The sequence below is a fragment of the Hemicordylus capensis genome, chromosome 6, assembly GCF_027244095.1.
Source record: "Hemicordylus capensis ecotype Gifberg chromosome 6, rHemCap1.1.pri, whole genome shotgun sequence".
Taxonomy (NCBI): Eukaryota; Metazoa; Chordata; class Lepidosauria; order Squamata; family Cordylidae; genus Hemicordylus; species Hemicordylus capensis.
In genome coordinates, this window is record NC_069662.1 from 19,740,997 (window position 1) to 19,759,355 (window position 18,359).

At 46.7% G+C, this 18,359-nt stretch overlaps 1 protein-coding gene across 3 annotated transcripts in view; it reads left to right on the plus strand.

Moving 5' to 3' along the window:
* The window catches only part of PRKCG (protein kinase C gamma), a 55,074-nt gene that overhangs the window by 11,285 nt on the left and 25,430 nt on the right, over nt 1–18,359 (plus strand). For 2 of the 3 annotated variants that reach the window (XM_053260348.1, XM_053260347.1), the window contains exons 2-3: nt 5,502–5,533; nt 14,040–14,122. In XM_053260348.1, the coding sequence (XP_053116323.1) occupies nt 5,502–5,533; nt 14,040–14,122 (115 nt within the window). Of the gene's footprint in view, nt 1–5,501; nt 5,534–14,039; nt 14,123–15,799; nt 15,874–18,359 lie in introns of those variants that run through there. The other variant, XM_053260349.1, reaches the window with a different exon arrangement.

The following is an 18,359-nucleotide window of genomic DNA, read 5'->3' on the forward strand; positions in this document are numbered from 1 at the left end:
ATTATGCATGCCCCAGCAAAATCAGAAGTGTCTATGTGGGGTGAACATCTGGCTATGAGCAGTTTTGGAGATATTTTTAAAAAGCACTCACACACTTGCCCCCGTGCAAAGAACAGCCTAGAAATCTTGGATGAAAAAATGATTAAATAAATCTCCCCTTCAGCCCCACTAATGGATGAGATTAAGACATGTCTAGTAAAAGGCTGAGGTAGTTCTCATTTCCCTGTGCGCAGGTGGTGCAGAATATGAAACCTGAATCAAGAACTGGGTTTTGCATATGTATGCACCCTGAAATAGGCTATGGAGTACCCCCACATCATATGCCCATGCTAGAAGAACAGTGTCCCTATGGGTTCCTGTAGATAGCCAAAAATTCTTTTTGTGGCCACACACTCTCAAGCGAATAATCTCTATCCAGGGGTGTAGCTAGGGGAGAGGGGCCCCGTATTCACCCCTCTCCTTGGCAGCCTCTCAGAGAGAGGGTGATAATGAATAAAATAGGGAGGGGTGCAGCTGGGGGGGGCTCAGAAGCGGGGGCCTTCCGGGTTCTTTGACCTCATCCGCTCAATTACAGCTAGCTACACCCCTGCCTCTATCCCTCACAGTAAAATCACAAATAAGAAATTGGGGTACTGTACCTCCAAATGTGATCACACAACTGGGTAACTGTCTGCTACAGGCTACTCTACTCTAAAGCAGCTGTGGTTTTCATGTGAGGATATGAGGCAACCTCCCTGAGAGGGTGTGGTGCACAGATTTAGTTTTGGACCAGGCCACACTCCCCAGGAGTTTGTAGGGAACAATTTCCTCTTCATCACCTGGACATATTATTTGCGTGGTCCACCTCCTGTCTTGGGTTGTTGGTGTATTTAAACCCTAGGTTCTCATTCTGGCATCATCTGCAAATCAGTCAGAGAAGAAGAAACGAGAAACTACAGATAAGAAACTGGGATGAGGACCATCTTTATCCTCTCAGTCTTGTTAATTAATCTACATCAAGTGATTTTGAGGTTTCTCCCCTCCTTGCTCTTCTACTGTGGGAAAAACAGCAGCTCTAAAATGTCTGTCATGAGGCAGCTGTGCAAGGCAGAGAGGCTCTGACAGGAAAAAGAGTTGGCATGCCTACTAACTGAGGGGCAGTATCTGCTTCTCCTTCTTTCATTCTTTGCCCAGAATTCAGAATCTACAATTCTGGGTTATATCTCAGCATCCTTTCAGGCCACCTCCAGCTCTGTCTTTGTCCTCACATTTTAAGAGCTGTAATGCCACAGTGTTGCTTTGATCCATCTCTGGAACACCATGGGATATTAAAACTCAAAAGACACAGACCAGAGTCTTGAGGAAAATATTGGAGATAAAAAAAGTATTCAGAAATAACCACACTGAGAAACCAAACCCTCCTCCTTCCCTCCACCTCACGCTTTCTTCCCCCAAATGAAGGTGAGATTTACTCCTTCAAGATCTCCCTCCCCACACACAAACTGCTCCTCCCCAAACATTTGTCATACCCAGAGAAATGAGCTCTATTTTCCTTCCACCACCCCCATTTTCTTAAAATACCTCTGGGTTGATGCTTCTGGTTGTATTTGCTGTTGCAAGATTCACCCACTCAGGCCTGACAGAAAGCCCCTTAGGCACATATAGTTGGCATATTATGGAATGGAGTAATTGCTGCAAAATGTATTTCAGCTAACCATTCATACCCGCACACAGGGGGTTAAAAGTGTGTGTGTGTGTGTCTTCTTCAGTTTTTTAAAATTAAGTTGGAAGCATGCTCTATTATTATTACACCAGAAAAATTAGAGTACGTAAACTAAATGTTATGACAGCATGACCCCGAGTCAGAAATGGAGGTCATGCTGAATTCCTATAATATGTAAATAAAGTAAAGTGTGCAGTCAAGTCGATTTCGACTCCTGGTGCCCACTGAGCCATGTGGTTTTCTTTAAAAGTATACAGGAGGGATTTACCATTGCCATCTCCCGCATAGTATGAGATTATGCCTTTCAGCATCTTCCTGTATCGCTGCTGCCCGATAGAGGTGTTTCCCATAGTCTGGGAAACATACTAGTGGGAATTTGAAGCGGCAACCTTCTGCTTGTTAGTCAAGCATTTCCCTGCTACTCCACTTAAGAAGAGGACCCTATAATATGTAGATGATGAAAATGTAAAGAATAGTATTTGCAGGGGGAGGGGTTCTGAATCCTTTCCCCTAAACCCTTCCCTACCTCCCTCAGAAACTGTTTATCCCCAGCTACTTTTCTCCTGGAGGGTTTTTTTCTTGGAGCCCCAATGAGAGAAAAACGGTTGAGGAGAAACAGGTGTTTTGGGTACACACGAGTGGGGGAAGGGTTCAACACCTCACTCTGCCCCATGCTGTGTGCTTTAAATTGCACATCCAGGCCCAATAACGACAAGACACATGTGATTGGATGAACTAGGGCTACTTTTATTAATAATCTGCAACAAGGTATATACAATTAGAGTGTGGGTACCCCCTCTGTGGGTCAGCCTCAAAGGAGGACTGCCCACCACAGGGTGAAGGACTGGGTGTTGATTCAAGTGCCGAGTCTGGACATCACCACAACCGTGAGGCTTTAAGCCTACAGAGGGGAGTTTAATGAGCCCGCACCTCTCCCCGGCCACACAACTCTGAGTGGTGGGCGCCAGCCAGCCTCCAAGTAGAGGCAGATCTCAGCCCAAGGGCTGCAAAACTCTCAAAGGTTGTTCCTCGGTTTGCCTAATTGCCCTAAATGGTCCTCCACCCAGACACCGGACTTAGACAACCTACCCCAACCCACGCTCACTTGCAAAGTGACCAAACATGCAACAATGACAACCTAACAATTAGAGTCAGTGAGAAGTAGGTGAAAAAAGGCTACACCAGGACCAATAAATGGTGACCCCAAAAAATCCCTACTTGGTCCCAAAAGGCAACTGGACAATCCTCACTGAACTGGGGTGGCAGCAATGGGTGCTTTGCCCCCAGAGCAACCGAAAGCGAACAGAAGGGAGCCGGCTACTTATGCAGCCACTCCTCTGAACCCATTGGCTGGCACGCGTCACGTGCTGAGGGAGCCAAAACACCCTCCCCCGTGCCCGTCTCAAGGGCTGAGCACACAAGTCCACCCCCACCCCCCGTACTAGCTGGATGCGGCAGTGAGGAGCAGCATCATGCATCTCCACTTAAGAAGAATTTGTTTTTTAAACTCTTGGGTCTGCCATGATAATATCTTTACCCCTCTGCTTTAAATAACATCTGTACCCACCTGCTATCGTACTCTGTGTTGGTCTCTGTTCTGGGCAGCAGTCATGTGCCTGAGGCAGGGTGTCAAATGCTATCCCCCCCACTTTGTTCAAACCCTCCTTCCCATTCCCTTTTTTAAAAAAGTGGGGGCATCTTGCTGCCTCATTGATGGCCCAGTAATCTGCTGCCTGAGACAATTGCCTCAACTTGCCTCATAGAAGGACCATCCTGCTGTGCCTGCATGCTCTGTGGGCAGGTAATCCTGTTGTATATGAATGATTTAATCACAGCGATTGCAGAGACAGCAGAATTATCCACTACTGGTAGAAGCCGACTGGAAAGAAGACAAGGCCAGAACTCATCCAGATATGAAGTCAGTAGTCTCCTTTGTGAGTGAGTATTTTGGGCTCACAGGTACTTTTAGTAATAGAATTAATTAATCAATTTCTCTTTTGCCACACTAGCGCTCCCCGGCACAAGGTTTGGCTCTCAGTGCTACGTATTGGTGATCATGAATATGGAACTTGGAAGTGGTAGTTATTCTGGTTTAGTTAATCTGAAAGGAAAAAAACAGACGTAAATCCCAACTGCTTCTCTGACCTGGAGATTCCCCCCTCCTGGTTCTTTTGTAAGCTTGCTGCCTGTCCTTCCTGATGAGATTTCTGGGCCTTTAACATACAGCTTCCTGCTGTGTAGAAAATTGACAAGTACCGCTCTGTATGGTGAAAAACTGCACTTACCAGAATTCTGCACGTCACACAGCTGCTAAAGGTGGAGAGTGTGTGGGTATATCTACACTACAAATATATATTCATTTGCAACTAGTTTTTCTGTCATGGCTTCCCCCTAAGAATTCTGAAAACTGTGATTTGGTGATGCTTGGAATTATTTCTTGGCGACTGCAATTCTCAAGGGTTTATTGGGGACTGGGAATTACGATTAAACTGGTTTAATTCTGTAGCAGAGACATATCCTTTGTCAGGGGGAAAAGGAGTTTGTTCTCCTTCCTTCCTGTTTGCTGAGAAACCAGCACTGTTGAATCCAGATTCCTCCCTTTAGCAAAGAACCAAGAATTCTTTAAATCTTCATCCTACTAACATGTTGTTATTATTATTCCTCACTTTTCAGCTAAGAATAGCTTGCAAAGTACCTTACACTCAAAATCTACCACAAAGCACAGTGGGTGCAGGGCAGGCAATGAGCAAATATGTTTGTAACTCACTCCTTTAGCTTCATGCTTTCCCCCCTTTCTTTGTGTTCTGAGTTGCTCTTGCCACAACCTGCTTGGATAGTCTATTCCTTCTGTGCATTTTTAATTAAAGCCAATTGCTGAACCTTCAAAAAAGTTGCAATCAGTGTTCTGATGACTGCAGAGAGATGTACAGTTCTGTTCTCCCCCGCTTCCCGCCGCTCTACATGATGAAATAAGTTTCACCAAATCTTCCAGCATCTGTTAGGGCCTGGTGGAACACAGAGAAACTGGCACTGTCAGAAGCTAGAGATGATGATGATGATGTGTGTGTGTGGGGGGGGGGGGATTTAACTAATTGACATATTTAATTTCATATTTAACAGCGAATCCAGGAATCTTGGCCGTCCCAGCCTTTGTTGCTTCCATCTAAAAGTGCATGCTCATTTAAATGCTCTTAAACCACCCAGGCAAAATCACAACGGGAACAGCAAATATTAGATACAGGGCTCCAAATTGGGATTGGGATGGAGGGAAAGGATTTGCACACACTCACCCTGTGTGCCCCTGTCCTCTTGATCCTGATTCCATCCCAGCTGCTGTTTAGCAGAAAAAAACATGCAGGGCCCAACAGTGTGATTAAAACATTGCATTTAGTTAGGCTCTCAGGGTAACAAAATGGTGGATTCTGTTGTTATCTGATTCTAATCTGTGTGACTGAGTATGGAACAGAGGGTGTATGTGTGATTATCATTATTCCAGTTTAATTGATTCAGAGTAAATGGGCATCACCTTGTATATTCACGGTACAGTAGGACTCTTCTTTTCAAGATAATATTGTGTTCTTGAAATCCACGTCTCTTCTATGTATTCTGTCCACTAGACATGACTCTCTTCTTAGATACTGTAGGAAACTGGGCTTTACACCCCGTCCCGCCGTCACCCCATTGCATGAATGTGTATGTTAAGGTCACAGAAATTTGCTACTCAGTGCTCTTTAAACTGGCATCCATCCTACTCTTTTGTGTAAGCTAACAACCTGTTTCTTTTCTGCTTTTCTTGCAGGGGGATTGGCAAGCAGGGACTGCAGTGCTTAAGTAAGAACTTTCTTCTGACTTTCCTCTTTGGGCTTGTTCTCTTTTCAGGATTAGAGTGCCCCATGTTGTGAAAGCACAATAGCACATACAGTGTGCAGTGCAGGAGGATCACAGAGGGGAAGGAATTACAGTTTTATTAAAAAGAAGGCATGGGGGCTGAAGCCACAACCGTTGTTCTTTGAACCCATATAACATGGGAACACTGTCAGTACTTGGGGGATGTGTACACTCTGAAAAGTCTTAGAGTCACTCTTCTCCTGTCAGCTTGCTTGCCTAAAAAGGGGTGTGAGGTCTATTGGGGTTAGATAAGAAGAATTTGGGATCAGCAAGTCCCGTTTTGTTTTTAGAAATGAGGTGGTTGTAATTTTTTTTTTAAAATGAAGGGTGTGTGCTTTTAACAACCACATTCCGTCATAACAAGAAGATATTTTACAAATGTAACCTTCCCCAGCACAGAGAAGGGAAGCTGCACCAATTGAATTGCTGACTGTTATGTAGCTTTTAAAGACACAGGACTTCCGCTGGTGGGGGGTGGGGGAAGGGTGTCAATTCTCTACTGAGGACAAGAAAATTGGAAGCAAGGACTGGGTTGAGTGTTGGACTCAAACCAGGGGAGATCTGGGTTCAAATGCCTCCTCAGCCACAAAACTTGTTGGGTGATGGTGGGCCAGTTGCTCTCTCTCAAGCTAACCTATCTCACAGTACTTTTGTGAGGATAAGGATGAGGGAGAACCATGTCGGCTGTCCTGTGCTCCATGGAGGAGGGGTGGAATATAACAAGGGGTGGACAGGCTAGGAGTCAGCACTCTTCGGCTCTTATCAAGGAGGGGAGGTGGATGGTGTGGGGGCTGGGCTTCATTGCTTCTAATTTCCCCAATTCCCTTTTTAATCAGGCAGTTCACACACACGGCCCCTGAGCCAGGTTTCATTGTTTCGCTGAACTAGATTCCTTCATCTATTTTAGGGCTGTGAATTCTCTCTCTCTCTCTCTTTGTATTTTATGTATGCTTCTGTTTCTTCCGCTACCCTAGTACCTGACATTTCATTCCAGATTTACTCTTACATTGGCACCTGCCTTCAGCTTGCATGCCCTTCCTCGCAGCTTCCCCAATACTTGCTTGCATGCACCATAAGACAATATATTTAGCATACCGGCACACACGTGTCTTGTCTCAATCAGGCACTCTGTCCTGCTGGAAACACACACTGAAGGACACGTGCACAAGTGACAATTGCCAAAACCACCCCCCTACCCCCACACACACTTTCAAACTTAGCCAGAAGTTACACCTAGAAGGCCCTGTCTATCCTTACTTTCAAATAAGTTTGGTATACAATACAGATGGTCTCCCATCCAGACACTGAACAGACCCAGGCTTGCTTAGCTTTAGCAATGTTGCTGTATTATATTTATCTATTTATTCATTTTTTACATTATTGCATATTTATTATATGCCTTCAAACCATACTCTTGGAATCCATTTTGGCTCCCTGCTAGGTGTCCACTGTGTGTGTGAAAAATGCCTTTCACATTTTGTGAGTTTAGCCTCTCTCTCTCCCCCGCAGCTCCTTCCCCCCCTCTCTCTATACACACACACACACACACACACTCACACTCACACTCACACTCAACAGGTGCTCTGTGTTAATAACTGAACTGCCCCCCCCCACCACAAACCACAAATTGTTATGCCATAATATATTGCTTTGACCTATATGGAAACTGATTTATGTGTGGGAAACTGTAACTTATGAAAAGAACCCAGGTCTTAGGAGGAAGAGGGAAGAGACTTGAAAGGTACATGGTCCAGTTGACATTGGACCAGGTCTCATGATCCGTGAGACCCGGTTTGGGGCTGTGAGCGGGAAGAGCAGGCTAAGCTCGCTCTCCCCGCTCATGGGCGGGGAGGGAGCCCTGGGCAGCCGGATTGGCCACCCACATGATTGCCAGCTCTGAGACAGAGCCGGCGGGGGTTGGGGAGCTCGGGGGCCACGTGGCCCCCGGAAGCCCCAGTATGCCCTGCGTGAGCACGCAGGGCATACTGGGGAGACCCCCGAGCCGGGAGGTGGCTTTTTGCCTCCCGGTCAGGAGTCTACTCGTGAGTAGCCGTGGTGTGGAGCCGTACCGCGGCTACTCACGAGCGGATAGCCCGGGTTTGCGGAGTGCTCGCTCCGCAAACCTGTGCTAAGGGGCGGGCTACAGGAGCGGGTTAGCCGCTCCAGAACCACTGGGCTTGGCTGTGAGCCCGGTGGTTCTGACAATCAGCAAAAATTGGGCTAGTGGAGGCTAGCCCGGTTTTTGCTGATCGTCAGAATAGCCCCATACTTGGACTTCCAAAAAGCTTTTGATAAAGTTCCCCACCAAAGGCTCTTGAGTAAACTTAGCCATCATGGAATAAGGAGACAGGTTCATGTGTAGATGGGTAACTGGATGAAGGACAGGAAACAGAGTAGGAATAAATGGACAGTTTTCACAGTGGAGGTAGGTAGGAAGTGGGCTCCCCCAGGGATTGGTACTGGGATCAGTGCTCTTTAACTTGTTCATAATGAATTTGGGTGACCAGCGAAGCAGCCAAATTTGTAGATAACACTAAACTATTTAGGCTAGTGAAATCCACAACGGATTGTGAGGAGCTCCAAAAAGATCTCTCCAAACTGGGTGAGTGGGTGACAAAATGGCAAATGTGGTTCAATGTAAGCAAGTGTAAAATGATGCACACTGGGGCAAAAAACACCAACTTAACATGTACACTGATGGGATCTGAGCTGTTGGTGACTGACCAGGAGAGAGATCTTGGGGTCATAGTGGACAGCTCATTGAAAGTGTCGACTCAGTGCACGGCAGCTGTGAAAAAGGCTAATTCCATGCTAGGAGTCATTAGGAAGGGGACTCAAAATAAAAATGCTAATATTATAATGCCCTTATACAAATCTATGGTGCGGCCACATCTGGAGTACTGCGTACAGCTTTGGTCACCGTATCTTGATATTGTAGAACTGGAAAAGGTGCAGAAGAGGGCAACCAAGATGATCAGGGGCCTGGAGCACCTTCCTTCTGAGGATAGGCTACAGCATCTGGGGCTCTTTACCTTGGAAAAGAGGCAACAATGGGGAGACATGATCGAGGTGTATACAATTATGCGTGGAGTGGAGAGGGTAGACAGAGAAAAATTTTTCTCCCTCTCTCACAACAGTAGAACCAGGGGTCACCCCATGAAACTGAAGGTTGGGAAATTTAGGACTGACAAGAGGAAGTCCTTTTTCACACAGCGTATAATTAATCTTTGCCATGGGATGTGATGATGGCCACCAGCTTGGATGGCTTTAGAAGGGGCTTACACAGATTCATGGTGGACAGATCTATCAATAGCTACTTGTGTGATGGCTGTGGGCCATCTCCAACCTCAGAGGCAGGATGCCTCTCAATACCAGTTGCTGGGGAGCAACAGCAGGAGAGAGGGGATGCACATACCCTTGCTCCCCAGAGGCTTCTGGTGGGTCACTGTGTGAAACAGGATGTTGGACTAGATGGACCTTATGCCTGATCCATCAGGGCTGTTCTTTGTTATGTACATGGGAAATGATTTATTTGGCCTAATGCATGCATAATTTGAGACTTCATTTTGTGTTGGCGTCTCCTTTCTTTCCTCCCCTAACTGGTAGAGCCAAGTGATATGAGATGGTGCATGCTATTGAGTCACATCTTGTTCTCCCTCCGCCACCACCACACACACACACACACACACAAAGGGCACAGCTAGAGGAGATGAGGCCCGTGTTCTCCCCTCTCTCCAGCTGCCCCTCGGAGTGAGGGAGCTAATGAAGAAAATAGGGAGGGGTGGATCTGGGGGGCCCTCAGGAGCTGGGGGCCCCGTGTTCTTTGAACCCCTTCACTTAATTATAGCTACACCCCTGCCCCCCACAATTTTTTTCTTTTACAAAATGCTGTCACAGAGGTTGCCGTCTCCTGCAGAAAGCTGTGGAGTAGGGGAAGAAGGGATTGTTAACCTCTTCCCCCTTTGTTTCTTGCTAAAATGCACGTAATAGCAACAAATGCAGAAGAACAGCTGGTTCCCACTGAGCACATGGTCCTGCCGCCATTTCTGTGTCATTCAAACCCAGAAATGTCAGGTGGAGAATGTCGGTGACCCACCTCAGCCTGACATTGTCAAGCCAACTTCAAATGGTGGTTAGGAATGTCAGGCAAATGCTGGGCTGAGGTTGGTCATTGACATTCTCCGCTCGACATTTCTGGGTTCAGATAACATGAAAATGGTGGTAGAAGTGGGAGCATGTATCTAGCGGGAACCGGTAACTCTTCCATACTTACTTGCCGCCATTATGTGTGAAATAATAATTTCAAATGTATGTTCCCATCCTTAACATAAAGGAAGTGAGCCCATGGAGAACTCATGAGCTGAAAAGCAGCTGGGTGTGCGCGCGTGCAATTTTAAATAGCAGGTAAAAATGTCACAGGGATAAAGGTTAATTCTTTTATCTTATTTTTCAATATTTATTTCCCATCTTTCCTGCCAAAAGAAAGCCCAAAGTTTATCAAAGCTTAAAACACTGTTGGTAAAAACAATTTACAGAAAGGAAAGCATTGTCACAATAAACAGTAACAAAACAGTCTGCGCACAAGACCATCAAAAAATACCATCAGCCAAACAGCTTAATTTCAAAATCACCCACCAAAAGCACATGAAAAATCCATGTCTAAACCACTGAAAAGCATGAAGAGCGGGGGCCATGTGAGCCTCTGGTGAATGGCCTTCCACGAAGTCGATGCTACAGCCAAAAAGGCCATGCTCTTAGAGGGATGAAGTTGTAGCTCAGTGGTAGAGCATCTGCAGTTGCCCAGGGTGCTAAGCAGGGAGGGGTGCCAACATGGTCTGGGTCATGTGTCACCCATGCAGGTGACCCTGCCGCCATGAGCACATGCACCTCCCATCGTTGGGGTGGGCGACTGAGCGGCATTCCCCATCCCTGTCCCCCACCCAGCTGCCCACTTGCTCTCCTTGCTGCCTCTGGTCACTATGCCTGTTGCTGTCAGCTGCTTCTGGGTAGCCAGCCTGCCTTGGTGCATTATAATCACGTTGCTGTGTCACGCAGCAACATCATTATAATATGTTGGTCCGGCTGCCCAGAAGCAGCCGGCAGTGGCAGGAACAGCAGACGGAGGTGGTGGTGAAGAGAGCAAGTGGGCGCTTGGGTGGGCATCACGGACTGCCTGCCTACATGAGTGCAGGGGGCGGTGGCACCAGCGTCAGGCTTCGCCTGGGGCGCCAGCAATCCTTGGTCCTGCACTAAAGGCACATGCAGTCTTCTGTGTGCAGACTTCCTTACACTCGCCAGGAGGTGCGCACACCCGTAGACGTGGATATTCTCTCCCTCCCTCTCCCTAACCTAGATCTGCACTCGTGTGTATGCAATATTATCTCACACTCATTCAGTCTCATGCAGAGGCATGCTCCTAAATCTCTGATCTTGCACGTCTGACACCCAGAGGGGCAGACAAAGGAAAAGCTCGAAGAGCAACTCCTCGCTTAAATTTTTTTGGTGTGAGAGGAAAGGGTTGGGGAAGAAGAATATGCTTTGGGGACTGAAGATAAGGATTATTAGGTTTGGTGGGGGAAATTCAGTAGTATGAGTGGAGAATGCTTAGGGAGGAATCTGCACCCCTGTCCAGGCGTTTGTGCCCTTGTTGAATTTTCTCTGGACAAGTGGGAATAGGGCAGATTCTCACTTGTGGATTGACACCAGCCCTCTCTGAAGTCATTCACACAATCAAAGAGGCTATTCACACGATGGGATGAAATTGGGCTAGCTGCTGCTAGCCCGATTTTGTCCCATTGTGAGAACCACCGGGCTCGCAGTTGAGCCTGGTGATTCTTAAGCGGGTCACCCACTTATGTAGCCTGGCACTTAAACCAGGTTTGCGGAGTGAGTGCTCCGCAAACCCGGTTTTCCTGCTTGTGAGTTGCCAGGGTGTGGCTCCGTGCTGTGGCTACTTATGAGGAGACCCCCGGCCAGGAGGCTGAAAAGCAGCCTCCCGACTCAGGGGTCTTCTCTCCAGCATGCCCTGCGCACTTGCACAGGGCATGCTGGAACTTCCAGGGGCCGCACAGCCCCCAAACTCCCCAGCCTCGGCCGGCTCTTTTATGGCAGTCATGTGAGTGGCCACTGCGGCCGCCCAGAGCAGACTGTCTGCTCGTCTGCAGGGAGAATGGGCTAAGCCCACTCTGCCTGCAACCCTGCTAGAGGTTCTTCTCAGTAATCCTGAGAAGAGCCTCAAAAACTGTGTTCAAACCAGGTTTGGGAGCTGTGTGTACTCCCAACTTTCAGTTGTGTGGAAGCAAGGTAGGAGGAAAACCTGGGTAGCTTTTCCTCCTACCTGGCTTCCACACAATAACTTCTACCCAGGTTTTCCTCCTACCTGGCTTCCACACAACCGAAATCTGGGAGCTCACACAGCTTCCAAACCTGGTTAGAACACAGTTTTTGATTGTGTGGATGACCTCTCTGAGTTGCTGAAACTTGGAAATGTGTTTCCAAGACCTCCTACCCTTCACAGCCATGTTTACATGTTCCCAATTTTATACTACAGTTATCCTACACCACTTTCCAGATTCAGGCTCTCCTCCTCAACCACAGGCAGCTTGTGGGCTTAGGATCTCCCCCCTTCCCCCAAATTTATTACATTCTGGGAAACACGTCCTCAGCTATCTGTGTCCAGACCTGCTGGTTGCTAAGAAACCACGCTACCGGCTGCCACAGAGATCGCTAAGCAACCTCTCTCTCCCCCTCCCCACTTACCAATTTCATCACTACCTGCCAATCAACTGCTGGCCCATTTCATATGCTACTGTTCCCAGGACACATCCCCCCCACACAACCCTAAGGATTCAAGAATCCTTGTTCCCCCACACATTTTGGGCTGTAACTCATTAGGCCTCACATGTGTTCTAGAGGACCCAGGAGTTCTGGTTCTGAGCATGCTCTGCCATAACCCACACTTGGCAGCACTTAAGTTCCACCTTGCCCACACCTCCTGTATTGTAGGTCTCGCTGTCCCTGCATTATATTTCCCTTGTTGGTCCAGGATCATGGCACACACCACAGCAAAAGACTTAGTTGGGAAATCCGTTGCCTTGGGAACCCTGAGATGTTTACAAAAGTGACTGAGCGAGAGAGCGATGGACTGGGGGATAGGGTTGCCAACTCCCAGCAAATAGCAGGCCTGGCCTGCTTGGGTGCTTTCGGTAATTAGCAGGAGATGCTCATTATTGCCTGCTAATTGCTGCAGATCACGGCAATGTTAAAAGCCCAGCTACAGGAGACAGCTCTAATGCAGGGAGGGAGATGGGTAGGAAGCAGGACTCCTGGGTTCTCAGAGAGAGGACTGTACTTTAATGGGTTACAGCAGGATGCTTTGGAGAAAAAGCCTCGGGTTCTCTGTGAGGGAGGAAAAGGGTAGTATAAATGTTTAGAGCAGGGTGAGCCTGAGACCCAGGACTCCTGGGTTCTTTCTGCAGGTCGTGCACTGAGCAGCACCTTCCCCGACCCCTTCTTCTGACTCTTCCCCTTCCACTGACTTGGTCCGATCCCCCTCCCCGGCTGTGCCTGGGTACTTGTGGATTCGTCCCCCGCCTGTTGCCATGGAGACCCATCTTACAAATCTCAGGCCTGAAGATGCTGAAAGCAGGAGAGAAAGAGGGGAAGGGAGGGGAGACCAAAGTCACCCCCTTCACCTGCACCCACACATTATCCACCCAGGCTCTCCCCACCTGCTAGAAAGTCTGTTCCATCTGTGGGTTCCAGCAGCTTAGGTTTTTGTGCAAACCTCCTGGAACATGAAAGGAACACAGGTCTATACTTAAGATCAATTCACTTCTAAGCTATCTTATTAGCACCACCCTGGCATATTCCTGTTTAAATGGTGAAAAGGTAGGATTCCCACCCCGCTCTTTAAATTAAGGCTTAAAGCTGAGCAGGAAATTCTAGGCTACCTTGGCAATTGCGAGTGTACAAACCAGGGGGTGCTGGTTTCTGTACTTAGCTTGGAGTACAAGGTTGTACTCTTGTGGGGAGGGGCCCATAGCTTGGTGATAGAGCACATGCTTTAAGGGCAGATGTCCTCAGGATCACTCTTCTATTAAAAAGAAAGGGATGAGAGAAGAACTGGGAAAGGGACCCTTACCTACTCCCTAGAAGAGCCACTGCAAGTCAGAATACACACAATACTGGGCCAGATGGACCTGTAGTGTGACTCAGCAGAAGTCTGCATATATTTTGGTGTTATGTGCTGCCAAAGAACAAGGATGAGTACGATCGTGCTGACACAGGGTTCGCTTCAATATAGAATAACTAATTTTCTTCTTTCTTTTCTTCTCTCCCCACTTTCCCACTCCCCACTCTGCCTGTTCCTTTCCAATATCTGTTTTTTTAAAAAATTGACACCCATCTTTGTCTTTTCCCAACAAACTGATCCCACTTTCTTTCTCAGTTTGCAGCTTTGTTTTACACAAGAGATGTCATGAATTTGTCACATTTGAGTGTCCAGGAGCTGGGAAAGGACCCCAAACAGATGTAAGTAATCCCCACTGTTAGAGTTCCTGAGCTCTTGTGTATGATTCTAAGGGGTAGAACATTGTGGGGAAGGCTTGGGAGCCAGGATTTGGGCCTCTCTACCACTCCAGGTGAGCGTCCCGGTTTCCTTGCTATTAATACTGCAGACAAAGGGAGTGGATATCTTCATGCTGCTGACACTGTCCCATTTCTGGTGTCCTTGGCCTGGAATACTAGGGAAGGAGCGAGAATGGAAGAGAGGACTTGTCTTGTCTGCCTTCTTTCGCCCACTTCTGTTCTTAAGGAGAGCCTTGCTGGATCAGACCAAATGTATAGCATAAGTTCCCGCAGAGGCCAGTTATATGTTTCCCTGAGAAACGTACAAGTAGTTCAAGAAGGCAACAGCCTTCTTTTACTGTGGCACCCCTGCGCCCCAGCAACTAGTATTCGGATATATTGCCTCTCAGGCGTGATGCTAGGTACTCAAAAGATTTGATGCCCACAGCCGCCCTTTTGATAAACTTAACCATATTCCCCCCCAAGAGTAATTACGTATGCTTTTTAAAGCCTCTAATGTTATAATACAACACCTACCGGTATGAAGGTGGAAGCAGCAGAAAGGTAGGTGAGGCTAGGTGCGCTCTCCCCGGCAAGGGCCTCCATGGCTGCATTTATTTTCTGGAAGAGGTCATGGAGCTGCCTGATGCAAGTTGGGCACAGCGAAATTTTTTCTTGGTCTGTCAGATTTTTTCACCCTATGCAAATGAGCATGCTCAACTGCAGTGGAGATTAAAGGAAGCTGCTTTCTTTTTTTCTGTCCACAATTTCCCGTCAGATTTTATTACCTTCTTCAAAATGGGAACAAAACAAATCCAAATTCTACAGAAAAGCATAAGATTTTGTTGCTTGTGTTATTTGGTACCCAGATAACTCTGAAATACAAAGAGGGAGTCTGACAGACTACCATGGTGTTTATTAAGGCAAATTTAAAGTGCTGTGAAATGCCTGGAAAACTGGCAAGAAAAGAGCATGCTCAGTCTCTCCATTTGTAGCCATGCCAGTGACAGAGCAATGAGAAATTATGGTCCAGTCCATCAGAAAACATTACTGAAAAGTACTGAAATACTTATTGAAAATACATTACTGAAAAGTACTGACGGGGAAATGAAAAGTTGGGTCCAGTCAATTAAAAAAAATACTACCCTTCAAAAAAGCTTACTTTGGTACTGGAATCTGACAGAGTAATGAAAATTTATGGTATAGTCCATCTTAAAACATCACCCATGAGGAATGCTTACCTCAATAATGAAATCTGACAGGTTAATGAAATATTTCAGTCTTGTCCATCAGAAAACATTACCCATCAGAAAGGCTTGTCCCAGTACTGAAATGTGAATGGGTACTTGAAAAAAAATGAAATCTGACAAAGTAATGAACAATGATGATCCAGTCCATCAGAAAACATTACTGAAAAATACTGAAATCTGACAGAGTAATAAGAAATTATGGTCCAGTACATCATAAAATATTACCCATCTGAAAAGCTTGCCCTGATATTGAAATGTGTATTGCCCTGGTATTGAAATGGGTACCAAAATATTTCAGTCTAGTCCCTCATAAAACATTACTTATCAGAAAAGCTTGCATAGGTACTAGAATCTGAGAGAGTAATGAAAAAAATACATTCTTGTCCATCAGAAAACATCACTGGGTAAGAAAATCTGATGGGGTAAGAGAAAATTACATTCATGTTCATCAGAAAACATTACCAGGTAAGGAAATCTGACAGGCTAAGAAAAATGTCACTATACAGCCCTGGGCTGATGAGATCTGGGGCTCTAAGTAATTCATCTGAAGGCCCGTGCCCCATGATCAACCCCCAATGATGCCCCAGTTGCCTCTGAATATGAAGGTTCTGCATAGCCATCATGACTAAGAACCAGTGATGGTCACACAATTGTGCATGCACAAGTTTACATAACCATCTATGGACTAGACATCAAATACATGTGAATACACAGTTTCACATACATCCATGCTTGTGTGACACATATGTTCATGTCATTGATGCACCTCCATTGCAGAAAGACTCACTCATGGATTACTGTGCACACTCCATCAGTGTCTCTGAAGGCAGGCCCCTTGCACACACTTGTTGAAAATCTCCTTGCTTTGCCTACAAAGCAATGAGATTGTTCTCATGACCAACAGCTGGGAAGAAGGTGCATCTAGCCAGGCTTCAAGCTCCTTTTGCTCCTGAGAAATAGTCATGCGTCAACAAAAATCAACATCGGAGAAGGGGGAAGTGATCGTGTATTCGCTGCGAACTGGGTAGGACAGCATGGATGTCCATCCTGAGTACAGTGCTGGGTGCACAAGGTGGGTTGGCTGCCACCATCTGCCCAGATCACGGCCAGTACACGATCACTCTTCCCTATTCCTACCTGAGCTAGATGGACCAATGGTCTGACTTGGTAGAAGGCAGCTTCCTATGTTCCTATGGTTTTTGCCAATACACGGTTGATTCTCTGGAGTGCGTGTGGGGCTTAGAGCCTAGCTGGATGCTCCTCCTACGTGGCTGTGGGGCATGAGAACCAGCCTAAGATGTAACCCCTGCTAACTGGGCAAAGAGGCACCTTTCAAAGTGTTTCTCTCTATATTTAGCAGGGGGAGAGCAACTGTCCCTATTCAGCTTCAGCACAGCATCCCTCCAGCGGCTCTTGCTGGTGTCTTTTGGTGTTTTTGTTTAGATTATGAGCCCTTCGTAGACAAGGAACCACCTTCTTGTTTGTCTTCTTCTATGTAAACCACTCTGAGAATGTTTTGGTTGAAAAGTGGTGTATAAATAATAATCTTATCTTTCATTAGGCCAGGGGTCCTTAATCTGGAGTTCCCAGATTTTGTGGGACTACAAATCCCACAATTCCCTGCCTCAACTGTCTGACCATTGTGATTTGGGATGATGGGAGTTGTAGTCCAATAACATTGGCGGGGGGAGGAGGGAAGAGTTTGAGGACTCATGCATTAGGCTGTTAGCCATAACAGCTAAGTCGAACTTCTAGGTTTAGAGGGAGTGTAATATCAAATGCCAGTTGCTGGGGAGCAACAGCAGGAAAGGACGATTGCTTAGATCCATGCTCTATGTGTGAGCTTCCAGGAGGCATCAAGTTAGCCATTATGAGAATCAAGGTGCTGGACTAGATGACCCTTTGGTCTGAGCCAGAGGGCTCTTTTTAGGTTCTTCAGCTTTACAGCCCACTTTATTTTTATGTATTCACATTTGTTTACTTAATTTCATGTTGGTACAGCTTCACTTGCCCCCTCATTGTTCCGCCTATCTATTCTGCATAGTATTATGCACACTGAATTGTATGTTGTAGAACTGTAGATCCACATACTTATTCATAGGAATTTACATTTGTAGACCACCATACATACCCACAACTCATTCCTCAGTAGTACAGAGCACACTCTTTGTACATGTGGGGTCTCGGGTTCAATCCATAGTGTCTCCTGTTAAAAGAAAAGACCCTCTGCCTACAGCTCTGGAGAACTGCTGCTAGGCATTTTCTAGATTACATGCTGCAACATACTCACAACGTATCCGCTAAGTGCCCCTCCATATTGCCCGTGTTTCCATATTGGTGTCACTGCGTTGTAAGCAGGGTGCCGTTCATATTTCCCATGCTTTGAAGCCAATTTTAATGATGCATTTTTGCCCTACAATGTTGTAAATCCGCTGCAGGGAAGTAGCTATATTTTTCCGTTGTAGGGAGCCTTTCCCCACATTTTATGCACTGTAGTGTGATGCAGTATGGACAGTTCTTTGCCCCCCTGCCCATGCTTGCTTCCTCCGCCCCCTCGCTATGGGGAGAGAAACAGGCAGGGAGAAATCTTGGCTTTCCCCTCCTTTCCTCCCCACAGATCCCAAACCCCACACCTTCCTCCTCCTCTGCTTGCTTCCAATATAATTTGAGCTTGTCAACACAGAAAGGGAGGGGAGAGCAGCTGAGGAGATTCAACCCTCTCTCGTGCACTTTTTACTGAAGAGGACGCCCGTTGAACTAAATCATTTACCTCTGTGCAATCCCACTTGCTTACTACAAGGCAAAGGGCAGGGAGAGAGAACAGTCACTTACTTAAAAGGAAGCCCATTGAACTGAACCATGATTCATTTACTTCTGTGCAATCCCACAGCCCTCACTGGAGGAGGTCTTGCCTCCCCTTTGCCTCTCTCCTCCTATCTATCCATTTATTT